General features: G+C 41.4%; 1 protein-coding gene across 3 annotated transcripts in view; it reads left to right on the forward strand.

Annotated features, from left to right (window-relative positions):
* Fktn (fukutin) overlaps positions 1 to 17135 on the forward strand; it is a 39715-nt gene that overhangs the window by 11748 nt on the left and 10832 nt on the right. For all 3 annotated transcript variants that reach the window (XM_005362193.3, XM_026786703.1, XM_026786704.1), the window contains exons 4-9: positions 798 to 1001; positions 3053 to 3330; positions 4678 to 4810; positions 10240 to 10369; positions 12573 to 12706; positions 14237 to 14364. In XM_005362193.3, coding sequence (XP_005362250.1) covers positions 798 to 1001; positions 3053 to 3330; positions 4678 to 4810; positions 10240 to 10369; positions 12573 to 12706; positions 14237 to 14364 — 1007 coding nt within the window. The remainder of the gene's footprint in view (positions 1 to 797; positions 1002 to 3052; positions 3331 to 4677; positions 4811 to 10239; positions 10370 to 12572; positions 12707 to 14236; positions 14365 to 17135) is intronic.

The raw sequence follows: 17135 nt of genomic DNA on the forward strand, positions 1-17135 counted from the left end.
GGTTTTTCGAGACAGGGTTTCTCTGTAGCTTTGGTGCCTGTCCTGGAACTAGCTCTTGTAGACCAGGCTGGCCTTGAACTCACAAGATCCGCCTGCCTCTGCCTCCCGAGTGCTGAGATTAAAGGCGCTGTTATTTTGAGAACAGGATCTCACTGGTGTAGCCCTGGTTGGCCTGGAACTTTCTATGCATACCCTGGATTGCCTCAGACCTTGCGTCGTCTCTGTTCTCTACCTTTGGGGTGCTGAAGTCCCAAGCATTCGTCCACACGTCTGGCCATTCCTTGCTTCCTGCTTTTGCACTGGGTCATTTGCATTTTGTGGAGCATATTTCATCTTGAACTGTAGCGATTTGTTTAATTCCTTAGTAGACTGTGCTCCTCTTGAGGACAGAACTGTGTGTGTTATTCATTTGTGTATTCCTAGTGCAGTGATAAGCATGGTGTCTATTGGGTAGACACTCTGTAAATTCTTAGAAAATTAATTGATCAAAAATTTAACAAAAATAAGTTGTAATGAGGTAGGCCTAGTGGCCCAAGCCTTTTAATCACACCTATAGGGAATCTTAGGCAGGAGGAATCCAAAGTCAAAGCCTGCCTGGGCTTCATAGTGAGTCTAAGGCCAGCCTAGGTGACTTAATGAGATCTTCTCTCAAAATGAAAGCTACAGGAGGGCTGGGGTTAGAGCTCAGTGACAGAGCACTGTCCTAACATGGGTGAGGTCCTGGATTCAATTCCCCAGTACTGGGGGGAAATGATGTTGACTTAGTGGTATCAAAGAGATTCTTTTCCTCTCAACAGCGTGCAGTTAAGAAATTTGTTATGCTGACATCCAGCCAAAATGTGCCAGTGTTCCTTATCGACCCTTGGATTCTGGAATTGATTAATAAAAACTTTGAACAAGTGAAAAATACTTCTCAGGGCCCCGCTTCAGACTGCAGGTTCTTCTGTGTTCCGCGAGACTTCACTGCGTTTGCGCTGCAGTATCACCTGTGGAAGAACGAGGTGAGTCAGCTGCCGCAGCTAATGGAGATGGTTGCACCACTCAAAATGCAGAACACTAAAGTTCTTCGTGCAAGTTGTATTGGGAATATTTTTAGCTATAAATAACTGGATACAAAGCCTAGAGCAAATAAGGCACTTAATCTTTTCTAGTAAGGAGCTGAAATAATGGTGGCCATTGGTGTTTACTTGCCTTCCCACCGATACCAGGGCTGGAGTTCTTGGTCCATTTCCGTCCTCATTCCAGCGTCCTCACTCTCCTAGTGCCCCAGGACCATCACAGCCGTGCTCAGGGTGGGAGAATGGGAGGACGGAAGGGGACATCCATGTTTTCAAGGAGGATCTAATTAATACACACAGTTTTCCTGCTCTTTGTTCCTTTGTTGGATTTGTGGGTCTTTGATTTTGTGTTTTGTCTTTTTCCTGGTCCTCTGTTCTCATATAAAGAGATCATTTTATTTTTTATTTTTGTTCTGTGATTTTTTTCAACCATTCTATTTAAAAAAGTAAAAACCAAAAGCTTTAACAATGCTATTGCTTTAGTAGTTTTGTCTGGTTGTTTCGTGTGTTTTCTCAAAGTCCTTGCACTCTTTTGTTCATGGCAGTGGTTTTGCCTTTGTCTCTAAAGGTCATTAAGTTTTTATTTTTTTTTCTTAAAAGTTTACTCCCTGATACTTTGTGTTTTGCTAAAGGTTTTAATATTCATTTTCTTTGGCTTTTGTGTTTTTCTGATACAGATTTTCAGCAATATGTTCTGATCTTTGTTCATGTTTAAGAACAAGAAACTGAGCTGTGAGCTAGTGGTGCATGCCTTTAGTTAATCCCAGCACTCAGGAGACATAGATGACAGATCTCTATGAGTTCTGGACCAGCCTAATCTATATAGTTAATTTCAGGCCAGCCAGGGCTACATAGTGAAACCCTGTCTTAAGAGACCAAAAAAAAAAAAAAAAAAAAACCAAACAAACAAACAAACAAACCAATAGAATGACTGCTGGTGGATCAGTGTGCAAATATCCACTAGGGAGATTTGTACATGTTGGTGTTGCCCACTCATTCAAGTTGGAATGCTTAATTTCCTTATAGGAAAAGCATACAGTACTTATAAACCATAGTTTCTGTGGGCAGCAAAGGAGCTATCAGTGTACTTGCACTTGGTACACATTAAGTGGCTGTCTGTATTATTCCCTGTGTTTCAAAAGTTGTCTTTAAGTATGCTTCCTTATCTATAATAATTATGCTACTTCTTTTATAGGGTGAGTATCATATCCAAATGCAAATGTAAAAGCTCTTAGGAGATTATAAGTTCCTGTGAAATACAAGACCTTTAAGAATCAGAAGTTCACTGTAGCTGAGGCTAGCCTCAAATTTACAGACTTTTTGCACAGGCCACTGTATCCAGAAGATAGTCTTTTTTTTTTTTTTAATTTTTTTAATCAAAACAAAATTGCATCAGCCATTTCTTTCCCAGCAGGTTTCCTGGTATGCCGGCTTTTACTGTCTTTTGGGCCCTCCTTCTGCAGTGTTCCCTGAAGCATAAATGCTTGAGTTGTAATGTGGACACATCTATTAGGCCAGCAGATACTCATAATAATATTTAATCATCAAATTCTCTATATCGGATAATCTTGATAAATGAGATTTAAATTCTAATGATCTTGAAAATGTTCATTGTGTACAGTATGTTGCAGTCTGTTTCCTGGTGTTTGCTCTGTGGTGGGAATTCTGTTAGAGCACTTTGAAAGTGTTAGGAGATAAACATTGTCAGTTTGCTTTTCTGTTCCTACTACCAGAGCACTAAGTGAGCTTCCTCATCCTAGGGGAGAAGTTTGCGTTACTCTTCAGAGTCCTTAGACATATTCCTCACACCTTTGTTTGCTACTTCATTCTTTCAGCACTGCCTTCTGTTTACTACTCTCATTTTTTAAAACATTCTGGCAAAAAAAAGCAAATTAAGATAAAAATATGTCTTAAGTAATGGCATAACAATTGCTTTAGTTTTGTTACTAGCGTTTGGTTTTAAATATTCAGGCTTGATCTTTGTCTTACTCTAGGATGGCTGGTTTCGGATAGCTGAGAATATGGGATTTCAGTGCCTAAAGATTGAAAGCAAAGATCCTCGGCTAGATGGAATAGACTCACTTTCTGGAACTGAGATTCCCCTGCACTATGTCTGTAGGCTGGCCACTCACGCCATCCACTTGGTGGTGTTTCATGAGCGGAGCGGCAACTACCTCTGGCATGGCCACCTACGGCTCAGAGGACACATGGACAGAAAGTTTGTTCCTTTTCGAAAGTTACAGTTTGGTCGTTATCCTGGAGCTTTTGACAGGTAAGTCTAAAACAAAGAACAATAATGAATGAATAATATCATGTGTTTTATATTTATATATACGCATATATACTCATACAGTGAAGTATTGTACCTCAGGAAAACCTGCTGCCAGTCTGCAACAGCGTGAATGAGTCCTACAATACTGAGTGTCTCAAACCCGGCAGAAAAGAATGATAGTATATAGTCATGCTGTGTTCATGGACATATTTAAAATTGAATAAAGGTACTAACGAGATAGAATGTGTCCCTAGAGAGTAGAGAAGGAGTTATTGAGTGGTGTACACAGAGACCTCTAGGGGAGCCGATAAGATGCAGTGTCTGTGATGAAGATGCAAACACAGATGCTTGTAACTCATTACTTTGTGCCTTTATGTCTTAGGTGCGTGCGTGCGTGCGTGTGTGTGTGTGTGTGTGTGTGTGTGTGTGTGTGTGTTTTCCCTGGGTCCTGAGGTGGTGACTCACACATGTAAATCCTAGCACTCGGGGAGCTGAAGCAGGAGAGCTGCAAGCTGCAGGTGAGGCTGAGCTAGCTAATGAGTTGCAGGGCAACCTGGCTGTCATCGTGAAACCCTGCCTCAGAAAGCTAAGACAAATCACAGGACTAAAATTAATACTCAGTGTAGACTTCTGTCCTCAACTATCACAGTAATAAACACTGCTGGCGAGAACAGGCACTTTAGGAGACGCGTGTGACCCCAGACTGTGAACATCAGCTTTCTGACCCCAGTTGTACTTTTCTCTCTCCTCGGAAGTCATTAACGATGATGCTTTAATCTGTCTGGAGCACTGGAACCTACGTAAATATAGACTGAATGTTTGTCCTTTGTCTTAAAGTTTATCATGCTTATAAGAGTTTTCATGTCAAAGCCTTTTGAGAGCACTTTCAGGGAAATACTGCTTGTTATGCTTTAGACCTGTAAGGCATGCCTATTTTTGTTTCCTTATAGTGTTCAGTATCACACGTGTGAGAAACGGCTGGAAGGATGTTCACAGCTGGAGTGACCAGGAGTGATTAGTGGGCTCTGAGAGACAGTCTCTTGTCAGTGTTGCATCCGTTATTTTTGTCAAAAATCTTAGCATGCAAAAGGCCCTAGGTTCAATCCATAGAGCCATTCCTCCTTCATCCCCAAATTTAGCTGCATTAGTGAAAATTATTTAAAACTAAGGTTCTGTGTTGCTATTGGGTGTTGGATTTTCAAGGCCCTAATAAAGCTGCTGATTGGCACCTGAAGCATTGAAGGAAATTCATTTGATGGTTAGCTCCTTTGCTGATGTTCACTATATTAAAAGGCTGCCTGTGTTCTGGATTAAATCTTGATAGTATATCTTAATTTTTGTTTTTAGGCCAGAGTTGCAGCAGGTTACTATTGATGGGCTAGATGTGTTTATTCCAAAAGACCCAGGACGCTTTCTAGAAGAAGTGCCACGCTCCAGATTTATCGAGTGCAGGTATAAAGAAGCTCGGGCGTTCCTTCAGGTTAGAGACAACCAAATAATTACTTCTAAATTAAAGTAATGAGAATATTACGCCTCGTTTATTGTGTAAGAGAAAATGAAGATGGCTTATGCAAAACAGGTTAAATTATCTTGTAAGTTGATCTTTCTTCATCCTGCCTTTTTTCTTTTCATTTAAAGTTAAAACCTTCGTTTTTATTCCCCCTCGTGCTTGACATGCACAAGGCTTGAGTTTTGATTTCCATCGCCACAAGCGTGGTAGCAGGTGCCTATAATCCCAGCACTTGGGAGAAAGGGGCAGAGCGTTGAAGGTGATGTTCCACTACAGAGTAAGTTCAGAGGCAGCCTGGGCCAACAAGACCCTATTTCCACACACACACACTTTTCCTTCCCTGAATGGAGAGTGGCCATGTATTTATTGCTTTGTTTTATTAGCCTGATAGAATTAACACTGGCTTCATCCCACAGTTATGATAGCTCATAGGCTTTATTTTAAAAATGCTTTTTTTTTCTTTAAGAAATGACTTAGGATATAACCACAGCAGAGAAACCATGTGGCTTTAGAAAGACTTAATGAAAATAGGGATTTTTTTTTGGTCAGACATTTGGCACTAAATATGAGTGTGTGAGTGTGTTTGGCAAAATGTTAAACAAGTGCTCTACAAAGACCAGCTGAATTCTCAGCTTTTCCTCTGCTGTTCTAGCTTTCTGGTTTCTGACTTTAGTGATACACAAACCTTTTTGATGGGTATAAACGTCCAGCTGTGACAATTACATGAAATCAGAGATCCCGTGAAAACAGTGTTTGACTGTGGGGATTTGGGTCCCTAATTCTTGTACTTGCCCTTTAATTTCTGGAGTTCCCTGGCCAAAGACTGGTCTGTAGGAAAGTCTATCGGGCATTTTCTTCACTAATGATCAATGTGGGAGGGTCTGCGCAAATGACTCTGGGTTGTATAAGAGAGCTAAGCAAGTCAGTAAGTAGCATTCCTTCATGGTTTTGGCTTCAGTCCTTTTTGGTTTTGGTTTTGGTTTGAGTTTGGGGTTTTGTTTGTTTGTTTGGTTTGGTTTGGATTGTTTTTTTAAGACAGGGTTTCTTTGCCTAACCCTGGCTGGAACTTGCTCTGTAGACCAGGCTGGCCTCGAACTCAGTGATCTGCCTGCCTCTCCCTCCCAAGTGCTAACATTAAAGACGTGCGCCACCACCACCCAACTCTGTGTTTCAGTTCTTACCTTGAGCTCCTGCCCTGACTGCCCTCAGGGAGGGGCTATGACTGGGAGTTGTGAGGTAAATTAAACCCCTCCCCAAGTTGCTTTTTGATCATGTGCTTATCACAGCGATTAGGAAGCAAATTAGGATAAATCGAATGAGAAGCTGAGTATTACCTTCTATATTGCTGCCCAGGATCCAAGACTGAAATACAAGGGCTTTCAGATGTTATACATTGAAGCCCAGGACCTAAGCCTGGCAGCCCAAGTGGTCCTTCTCTTCCTTAGAATTAGTTACGGTAGGACTGTCAAGTCTCCTGAGCTTCCTGGGCGAGAAGGCAGAAGGCATCATGTGTGGGCAGGCCTGTTCTGTAGGCAAACTCTGCCTCCACCACAGCGTAATAAGAAGTAGAAGTGATGGAGTTTGCTGCTTCCTGTGCCAAGGGCATTGCCCACCTCTGCCATAGCAGTTACCACAGTGAACCCTTAGTGTCTCTCACCCTGTGAGACACTCTTAAATTCTGTGGGCTTAATATCAGGCCCCTTATTTTATGCATGGCAGTCAGTTGCTCCCATGCCATGGTGATGCCCAGTTTGTTTCTCCCTCCTGCCATGGTGCTGATATTATTACTGATGGGGATCACCTAAAGGCTTGGGAATGTTTTTATCTTTATCCTGTTACTAGTTTCATTCTTTGTTTCTTATGTTAGAACCATAAGTAAATTTTCAAATTAAAGTTAACTTACACTCATTTAAACACTTGATGGCGCCAAACAGTCTGAAATGAAATGAAATGCACGGTATGGTTATAGCAATGAATTTAAAAGGATTTTTAAAATAAAACTGGTAAAGTAGCCCCTAGCTTTCTCATTTACTTTAATAATATTTTTTAAAGCAGTATCAGACTTACATAACAGTTACAAGACACGGGTTTTGTTTTGTTTTGTTTCGTGGCACAATTGAGAGTGAGCTATAAAACAGCATCCTGAAACCTCAAATAGCTTAGTATTTTCTAAAAACCAGAGTATTCTCTATATCTGAATATAAAAATCAAAAATTAACATACATTGCTTTTCATCTCAATCTAACTATATGTGGTAGCACATGCCTGTAATTTCTACATTTGGGAAATCAGGGCAGGAGGATTACCAAAAGTTCAAGACTTACTAAGGCATCTAGCAAGACCAGTTTTAAGCATCATCAAGAAGGTCATCCCAGTGTGAGTGACACTAAGAAAAGCTGAATAGCAGGAGCTCTTACACAGCTCCCAGGGAGCACCAGCAGTGTCCCCACCCTGATAGCCTTGGGGCAAAGTCTATGAGTCTTGCTGCTTTGGGGACTTCCAGAGTCCTGTGGCCTCCATTCTCCCTCTGGTGGCAGTGTTTAAGTCCAGAGCACTGTTGGCGGTCACCTCATCCATTTAATCAAGTCGTAGATGCTTTTGCGACTTTGCATTTTCCCCTTTGTAACTAGAAGTGTTTATTTGCAAATTACTTTGCAGCTATGTAAATACTAACATTTCTCTTCAAATTTATTATTTAAATAAGAAACTCACGGCTTCCTGTTTTAATGAGTTATAGCCCCTTACTTTTATCCTTATTTTAATCTTCAGATTGTTGCATGTTTGGCTGGTGGAAAACACTTCACCACAGCTTCTGTGTCTTCTGCTTATCTCCAGCTTTCTTCATTTTTAGCAAAATATACTCTACGTTTATCTTGTGCTTTTCTTGTCCCCGCCATTTGTTCAGGCATTTCTCTGAGTCATGGGTCCTTGTAGAAACCAAGGTCTGGACAGTAGGTAGCATGCCCGTTACTGTTTGGGTTTTGCTGTACACAGGCCCTCTCTTAACAGGGACCTGTTTGCTTGCAATCTATAAATTTTAATCATTCTCCCCAATCCGGTTAAGTTGTAAGATCTAACTAAACAACACTGGATACCCTATCAGGGGACCCATTCCTGGAGAAAATGGATGGTCTCCCTCTTAGCAGCTATTAGCTACCTGTAGCTCTTCATCTAGGAGCTGAGGCCTTGTAGAATTCCCCCATCCACACTGTAATGTCGGCTGGTGCTGTCATTGTACAGGGCTTGTTTAGATGACCATATCATTAAGATTTGTAGATGCAGAGGGTTCTATCATCGCAGACATCGTGGTCCTTGCACCTTTAGCATCTTTCTGCCTCTCCATCATGTTTCCTGAGACTTCGATAGAAAGATTGTGTTGTAGATGCATTAACTAGAGATAGGCACCCCATGATCAGGTCTTCATTTCTAGCTTGATTCTGCTAAATCCCATGTCTGAAGCATATAGAGTCTTCAGCAATAAGGTCTTACTTACCTTCATGTTCTGGAATACAACCAAAGATGATATCTTATATTGTTTTGGGAGCGTCTTGATTCCTGACCAACAGCTTGAAGGGAGGTTTCCATAAGGCAAGTGTTCTTTAACAGAGGGGAAACTGTAGCTTTAAGATGCTTTTGAACACTGACAGTCATTACTGGCTTAGCATTTGGTCTCTACACATTTAGCGCTAGGCATTCTCTCTTACAGCAGGCATAAGGGTATGGCCCTCTCTTTCCATCGTGTGCTCTAAAAGTAGTGACTAAGGAAAGGGATGTTTTATTTCAGGATGTCCTGCACAGTTTTTTTATCCATAAAAGCCGCTTTCCTGCAGGGAACTTTCTACTGGAAGGTTGTAGCATGTTAGAGAAGTTTAATTTTATTACTATAACTGGGCATGTAGAAAGAGGCTAGTGATGAGGTCAGACCGGTAGCCAGAGACCCTGGTCTGCTAGGCCAAGTAGTTTCTGTTTTGTTCCATAGCAAAATATCACCAAGGAATTCATGATGTTTCTTCAGTTACAGAATAAAAGGTAGTAAAATCAGGAAAGTAAAATGACTAAGTAAAAGATAACATTAGTATAAATCCTTACACTCTACAAAAGGGCTTTGATTCCGATCTGTGAAGTAGTTCTATGAAGCCTAGGTGTCACCTTTAAGTTACAAATGAGGACACTGACTACGGTGAACGTCGTTTCTTCCAGAGACGCTGCTCTAGACTCTGAGGTATTTTATACAATACCCCAAACAAATGTCCTCTCCTCATAGAGCTTACCCACTTGTGAAATGGCATGCCCATCTAAAAGGAAATGGACCTCGAGCCCAACACAGATGCTCTGATTCAGAATGCATCTTCCTGCTTGATTGCCCAGTCTCTAAAGACAGGTGCATCTAAAACATCATTTCATCTGTTTTGCTTAGAGAATGTTTCTAGCTCTGTAATTAGCTCTTCCTTTCTCCCAACTGCCCAGTCTGCTCAGTTCTGATGGACAGAGGAAACGGCTAGCAGTTTCAGAAGTCTCAGCGTTGGGGAACCCTAGCTCTTGATATTTCTTCTTTTAAACTGGCTTCTCCTAGAATCTATTTGAGTTATCTTAATGTGTGACTAAGAAGTAACCAACTATGAACTGATTTCAGGGCTTCTGGGGTATCTGCATGTGTGCCTGTGTGTAGATAAGTGGGCACATTTGTCTGTGAAGCCACAGGTTGGAACTGGGTGTCTTCCCACTCCTAGGTCCCCTGTACTCCTGCCCAAAATACCCCTCTCCATTTTCATGTTTTCTTCCATCGTATAACCCACAGACGCTCATTAGTGCTTCCTACATGCACATGTGTGGGGACATCCTCCAGAGTTTGAGCAAGTTAGCCATAGCCCACAACTTCTTCACCTAAGTATTTGAGACAGGCAGGGTCTCTCCCTGAACCTGGAACTGGTGGATTGGCTCGTCTGGCTGGCAAGGGAGCTCCAGATCTGTCCTCTACCACCCATGTAGCAACACCAACACCTCCAGCCTTTACATGGGTGCTGGGAACCCACATCCAGACCTCATACTCACATAGCAAACACTTGACCCGCTGACCCACCCAAGCCCCCGAAATTTGGATTTTTTTACAATAGAAAAATGATATAGTGTTAATGGCCAAGTTTAATTAAGATATCAGGGAAAAGCCGGGCGGTGGTGGCGCACGCCTTTAATCCCAGCCCTCGGGAGGCAGAGGCAGGCGGATCTCTGTGAGTTCGAGACCAGCCTGGTCTACAGAGCTAGTTCCAGGACAGGCTCCAAAGCCACAGAGAAACCCTGTCTCAAAAAACCAAAAAAGAAAAAAAAAAAAAAGATATCAGGGAAATATTTCTAGCAGTTTTGGGATTGTTATAATAGATAACTGTTTGTTCAACTTGCAGCAGTACCTTGAGGATAACACTGTGGATGCTATGGCCTTTCGGAAGAGGGCGAAGGAGTTACTGCAACTAGCAGCCAGAACATTGAAGGAATTGGGAGTGCCCTTCTGGCTGAGCAGTGGAACCTGTCTAGGTAAAAATACTTTTACGTGTATCTCTATCTCATCCTTGGCTTTAGGAGTGAGTGTTTGAAGTGATCAAGCATCAGTAATATTGGAAGTATAATATTTATAAGCAGAATAAGTATTATTAATGTATGAAGCAAAGATTTGTTGATTCCTTTAAAGAAAGTAATTGATGAAATACAAAATAAAATTTAAGACTTATTTATTTATGTTTTTTGTGTATATGAGTGCTCTATTTACATGTCAGAAGAAGGCATCAGATCCCATTATAGATGCTTGTGAGCTGCAATCAGTGCTCTTAACCTCTGAGCCATCTCTCCAGTCCTATAAAATAGAATCGTGAGGCCTACTTGTTGAAAGTTATAATAATGTGTACAAATTTACATCAGACATGTAGATTGTATTTGGCTTTCAGGTAATCTTTCAATTAGCATTTTGCTATTACTATCTCAGAGATTATGAGTGCTTTAAATTAAATATTGCAGGAAACACTTCCAGTGAGAGGAAGATTGGCAGGCATGCTTAAGGTCATCCATAAGTTTTCCACGTCATTGAGAGTGGCAACACTATTTACCTGAGAGGGGAAAGGCACTTTTTGTAGTTTGAAGCAGCCAGCTCTTAGAATCTGAACAAGGTTTCTGGATGCACCATTCACTACATCAGCTTCTTGGACTTTAGAATTACTTAGATCCTTAAGATTGTTATTTTTTTCTGTTCCTTCTCAATTATTATTGTAGTTGATTATAATTGTATCTGTTTTTTTGGCTGTGACTGTATTTGTACAAAAATTAATTCCAGTTAGTAAAACTTTTAAAAAGTTACTGTAGGATTTATTTTCCAGTTGAGGATACTTTAGACTGAGAGGAAACGCTTTCAGTAAGTATGCACGTGCAACGGGTGCAGCCTGGGACTCGTGGCTGTCCTGTACACTGGGCTGTGTGAAGATTAGGGGAGGAAGAGGCAGGAGGGAGGCTCACAAGTTCAAGGTCATAGCAGCCTAGCAGATTCAAATCCTGACTGGGAACCATGACACCCTGTCTCAACAACCAAACAGTAAAAGCATGAAAGAATACATGGTAATCACTTGTGAATGCTTATTGGCTTTTAAACTGTCTTTTAGGAGCATGTTTGTTTTTGTAGTCAGTAACCAAAACTGTGTAGTCATTTGTCGTGATTTGAGTTTTTAACCTCGTGCTTTATTTTATTTACAAAACAAGAAAGTTATATTTGATACTGTGTACTAACTGATATTTAAAGACCCCTTTATTTTTAGTTTTTTATGGTTTTTTTTAATCTTATCTTTTTTTTTAAGTTTTTTTGTTTTTCTTATTTTAAGCAAGGTCTTACTATTTAGCCCTGGCTGGTCTAGAACTCTTTATGTAGATCAGGCTGGCCTTGAGCTTACAGAGATCTACTTGCCTGTCTCCGCCTCCTAAGTGTTGAGTTGAGAGCTGCAACACCCAGCAAACCCTTCATTTTTATAATAGCGGTGCCTACTGGGATGACTATAGACACTTAGATATTTTTCAAAACCATCGGAATGGGAAGATTAGAAGCTAGTTGGGAAGACTTGGGAGTTACTAGTGATGTTCTGGAGTAAGCTTTCTTAGAACTCTGTCAGGGCACCTAAGCAGGATGTCGACACACAGGAAGCACTGAGAAACAGCGTTGGGTGTGCACCAAATATCTCACCTTAACCAGATTGTTTATCCGTCAGTTAGGAGCTGTGGGAGCTCTTCAGTGCTATAGATTATGGACTCAGGAAAGTATATTAACAGAATTAAATGTTCTTAGCACATCTTTAAGCAGTCTCAATCATTAAACGTTAATGATTAAACACTGAACAGCAATTGTTTAAGTGGATGGCTTAATTAACATATTATTAAAGCTAATGATCTATTCAAAAATTATTTTGTATCCTGAAAACGTGTTTTTTTTAAATGCGGGATTTCACTGTGTAGCTCTGGCTTTTCTGAAATTCACTGTGTACTAAAGGTGTCAGCCACCATGTCTGACTTCATCAAAACTTTTGAGGAAGCTGAGCACTCAAACAGGGGTGGCGGTTGGGAGGTTGTGGGGAAGGGAATTGACTCTTCTAGGTAACTACTACAACCAAGTTCTTTAGTATAGCCATTACTATAAAGTTAGTTCATGGTGATAGCCAGTTTTCCAAATATAATCTAAACATTTTTATCCCCCTCCCCCTTTTAGGATGGTATCGGCAATGCAGTATTATCCCTTATAGCAAAGATGTCGACCTAGGAATTTTCATACAAGATTACAAACCTAATATTATTTTGGCATTTCAGAATGCGGGACTTCCACTCAAACACAAGTTTGGGAAGGTTGGTGACAATCCACTTAGTTTCATTAATAACATGTCTCAGTTGTAAAGTTTACCTTAGCTTATATGTAATTCAAGGTATATGGCAAACAATTTTATGACCCAGCAGCACTTCCCAGGATGGGCTGGGGAAGCTTGTCATCCCTTAACATTTCTGTACTACTAAGTAAAAGTTCAGAAACATGGCCTTTTATTAATAATGATGAAAAGAGAATCTGGTTTTTTGTTTGTTTGGGGTTTGTTTTTTTTTTTTTTTTTTTTTTTGTATCTCTCCCCCTTGAGGCCGGGTTGGGCTGACCTTGAGCTCACAGAGCTCTTCCCCAGAGTATTGGGATTAAAGGCAGACTTGGGTTCTTAGTAAGTGACTATATTGCCATTCTGTTATGCCATAGTATGGTATAAAGTTAATATAAAGATAGAATCCCACCTACTCTATTTGAAGTTACATGTTTTCCGAGTCATCTAGTTAATGCTCACTTCGGATTAGATGTCACACTAATCGTGAGCACTGGTGTCCCGCTGATCGTAAGGACAGAGATACGGAGCCACGTGTAACAACTGCTGGAGTTTCTTGTTGGGCTCCCGTGTGCCGAGGTGAACGACTTCTCAGAGGCTGACTTGGATGAGGGCACCGTGGCCGAGATGAGCTCGACAGTTCGAGTGCTCTTCAGAAAGCGCATGATCCTTTGTGATAACCCTGCTCTTCGTTTGTCCCCAGGGAGGCAGCAACCTACAGAGCAAGCCAAAATCTTTTCCATTCCCGGAAAATTATTTTTCCCCATCAGAAGTAATCCTTCTAATTTATTTAAAAAAAAAAAAGTGAGAGTTTTCTGAGGCCGAAGCAGTAGCTTCTGGCCTTGGCAGATCCTCGCCGCTGCTGGCCGCTGTCTGGCACCATGCTTTGCAGTGGGACACACAGATGGGTGCCTTAGCCTTCCTCCCCTTGAGGGTCACAAAAGTGACTGTGCGGTGCTGTTGAAGACACATGCACCAGTCCGATGTGAACTTTACATTTACACTTAGTTTCCTTTCGTTTCCTCATTTAGTTAGAAGGGGGCTCTGGAATATGGTGCTTCACTATCCCCCGCAGAAGGACAGTGTTAGCTACCATGAGGCATTTACTCATGCGTTGTCATCAGTTTAAGAAACATGATTTTATATGCGTTTAAGAAAAGCTACTGTAGGGCTGGAGAGATGGCTCAGCAGTTAAGAGCATTGCCTGCTCTTCCACAGGTCCTGAGTTCAATTCCCAGCAACCACATGGTGGCTCACAACCATCTGTAATGAGGTCTGGTGCCCTCTTCTGGCCTTCAGGCATACATGCAGAAAAAATATTGTATACATAATAAGTAAATAAATAAATGTTTTAAAAAAAAGAAAAGCTACTGTAGTATCCCATTTTCACGGGGATTTAGGTTTAAAAAGCATGCATCCTAAAATTAATACTCACTATATAAAACATTTTTCCTTATTAAGTATGAAAATGAATTTCTGCTGTTTCAGGCTGTGAAGGTTTTCCTTTTCCCTGCAGGTGGAAGACAGCTTGGAGCTCTCCTTTCAGGGACAGGATGATGTAAAACTTGACATTTTTTTCTTCTATGAAGAGACTGACCATATGTGGAATGGAGGCACTCAGGCCAAAACAGGAAAAAAGTTTAAGTATGAATCAGATAAGTACTTACTAAACGGGGCGATGGGAGCAGTTTCAGAAAGGAGAAAGTCCCCCAAGCTTCCATCAGCAGCTAACATGCTCTCAGCTTACCGGGAACCCAGCTGTCCTGGGAGGTTCTCAGGAGCGCTCGCTCTGAGCTGGTCTGAGAGAAGGGAGTCTCACCAAGGCTGTCAACCAGTGGTGTCATGATCAAGGCCCTGAAGTTACCATAGCAATCTCACAATGCTGTTTCTCTTGGGTTCATCTCATCCTCCTACGGTCCCTGAGTCTTCATCTGAAGAGTGGAAGTAAATTTGTTCTGGAAGTTTGGAAGTAATCCAAACCTTCTGGAAGTTATAAACTATCCCGTAGTTGACTCTGATCCTAGAATGTACTCTTGAAACTTTTGTTAATTATAAAAACAACTTAGCTTTATGATAACACACTCTACTGAGTAAAATCTGAATACAAGATACGTAGAAATAACAATTCAAACAGAGAGAAATGGGCCAGTGAGGTGGCTTAGCAGGTAAGACATTTGCTGCCAAGCCTAACAACCTGAGTTGGCTCATTGGGGACCTCCACGGTGGAAGGAGAGACGGCTCGCAGGAATGGCCCTCTGAGCTCCACAGATGCAGCCTGCTGTACCCTACCCGCCCACAATGGACCTGACCCTCTCCCCTAATCACTAATTAAGAAAATGCCCTACAGCCAGGTGGTGGTCGCATAGGCAGGTGGATCTCTGTCAGTTTGAAGTCAGCCTGGTCCACAAGAACTAGTTCCAGGACAGGCTCCAAAGTTGCAGAGAAACCCTATCTCGAAAAACAAAAGAGAGAGAGGGAGAGAGAGAGAGAGAGAGAGAGAGAGAGAGAGAGAGAGAGAATATGAGAGAATGCTCTATAGATTTACCTATAACCTGATCTTGTGGAGAACTTTCTTAGTTGAGGTTCCCTGCTCTCAGATGACTTAGGCTTGTGTCAAGTTGATATAAGACTATCCAGCACAGTAAGTAACAGTTGCTGTTGAAAATGTTTACAGCTTATTTATTTGAAATATGATAGAAATTCCAAAATTAATGTATAATGAGTTTTTTCCTTGTAAGATAGCATGCCATAGAAATTAAGATCATACAGACCCAGAAACACAAATATCATATGCACTCACTCATAAGTGGCCTTTAGACATAAAGAAAACCAGCCTACAAATCACAATCTCAGAGAACCTAGATAACAGTAAGGACCCTAAGAGAGATGGATCTCATCTACATGGGAAGAAGAAAAAGACAAGATCTCCTGAGTAAATGGGAGCATGGGGATCATAGAAGAAGGTAGAAGGGGAGAGGAAAGGAAGGGAGGGGAGCAGAGAAAAAATATATAGCTCAATAAAAACAATTTTTAAAAAAGATCAAAATAAGCCAAAATGAAAACAATATGCCTTGAGAATATTATTTATAAAAAGCAAATGAATTTGGAAAACAAAGTAGATGGGCACTTAATGGACAAAGGAAACAGGAAGAAGTCTAAGGAAGGTGTGTGAGCCTAAGTATGTTTTCCTGATTCAGTTGATTTCTGTTGTAAAATTCGTAGCAATCGCCGGGCCGTGGTGGCGCACACCTTTAATCCCAGCACTCGGGAGGCAGAGGCAGGCGGATCTCTGTGAGTTTGAGGCCAGCCTGGTCTACAAGAGCTAGTTCCAGGACAGGAACCAAAAGCTACGGAGAAACCCTGTCTCGAAAATCCAGAAAAAAAAAAAAGCAAAAGAAAAATTCTTAGCAATCCCCAGTTTGTTTCAGATAAATGGTGGTATCACACACAAAAAAAAACAAAAAAGAAAAGAAAAAAAATTAAGATCCTAGAGCCAGCTTTTAGATCTTGTACATGTTACAAGTGCTGCCTGCCAGCAGCAATTTTTAGTTAAGTTCTCTACAGAGTTTCTCCACTTCAGAGTGGAAATACTGTTAGACATTGTCATGCAGCCTTGTTCTAAGGACTAAAGATAGTATTGTATGAAAAGGATTTTAAGGGTGTCAAGATGTCCAGAACGCTATTAAGCTGGTGTTAGTACCAGCACAGTAATAGTGAGAAAAAATGATCCTTTTCATCGTCTTGTGAGAAATTCAGATTAGGTGCCGTCCTTAGCTCGGTATGAAGTCACTACATCTGTTTTTCGGGAAGTCATGTCAGAGTGCCAGTCTTTTGTCTTAGGTCTCCTGTCAAGGGTGAATGTTTCTTCTCCTTGGTGTGATCTGAGAACAGTCCTCAGAAGAAGTGTTCATCTCAGCAGCGCGTTCTGGGTAGAGACCATGCGTTCATTCCCGCCGCTCTTTATAGTACACTGTTGGGAGGTGTGAAGTTCTCTGACTAGCAGAGAAGTGAGCAGTGAGGGAACTGTCTGGACAGATGGTGTGCGTCCCAGATTTTCTGTCGTGTTACTGTGACCTTAAAAGGCAGAGAAAAGAACAGGGGAAGGCTGTGTGGAGCCGTTTCTTTGGAAGACTCCCCAGCCATATGTCATTGTCAGCACTACTTACTTTCAGGAAATACAGGCTTATCACACTGCCATTTCTAAAGGGGAGCACCTGAAACTTAAAACTAGTGTGAGAGTTTTCAAATTTTATAATACTAGTTTTTTGCTGTTGTTGTTTGTTGTAATATGAGCGGCGGGGCTGCCTTCCCAGCACCCCGCTGCCCGCACGGCTAGCTTATGCCCCGAAATAATTACACGGACACTGTATTCTTTTAATCACTGCTTGGCCCATTTCTATGTAGCCTCTTCTAGG

This window comes from Microtus ochrogaster, linkage group LG5 (genome assembly GCF_000317375.1).
Source record: "Microtus ochrogaster isolate Prairie Vole_2 linkage group LG5, MicOch1.0, whole genome shotgun sequence".
Lineage (NCBI taxonomy): Eukaryota > Metazoa > Chordata > Mammalia > Rodentia > Cricetidae > Microtus > Microtus ochrogaster.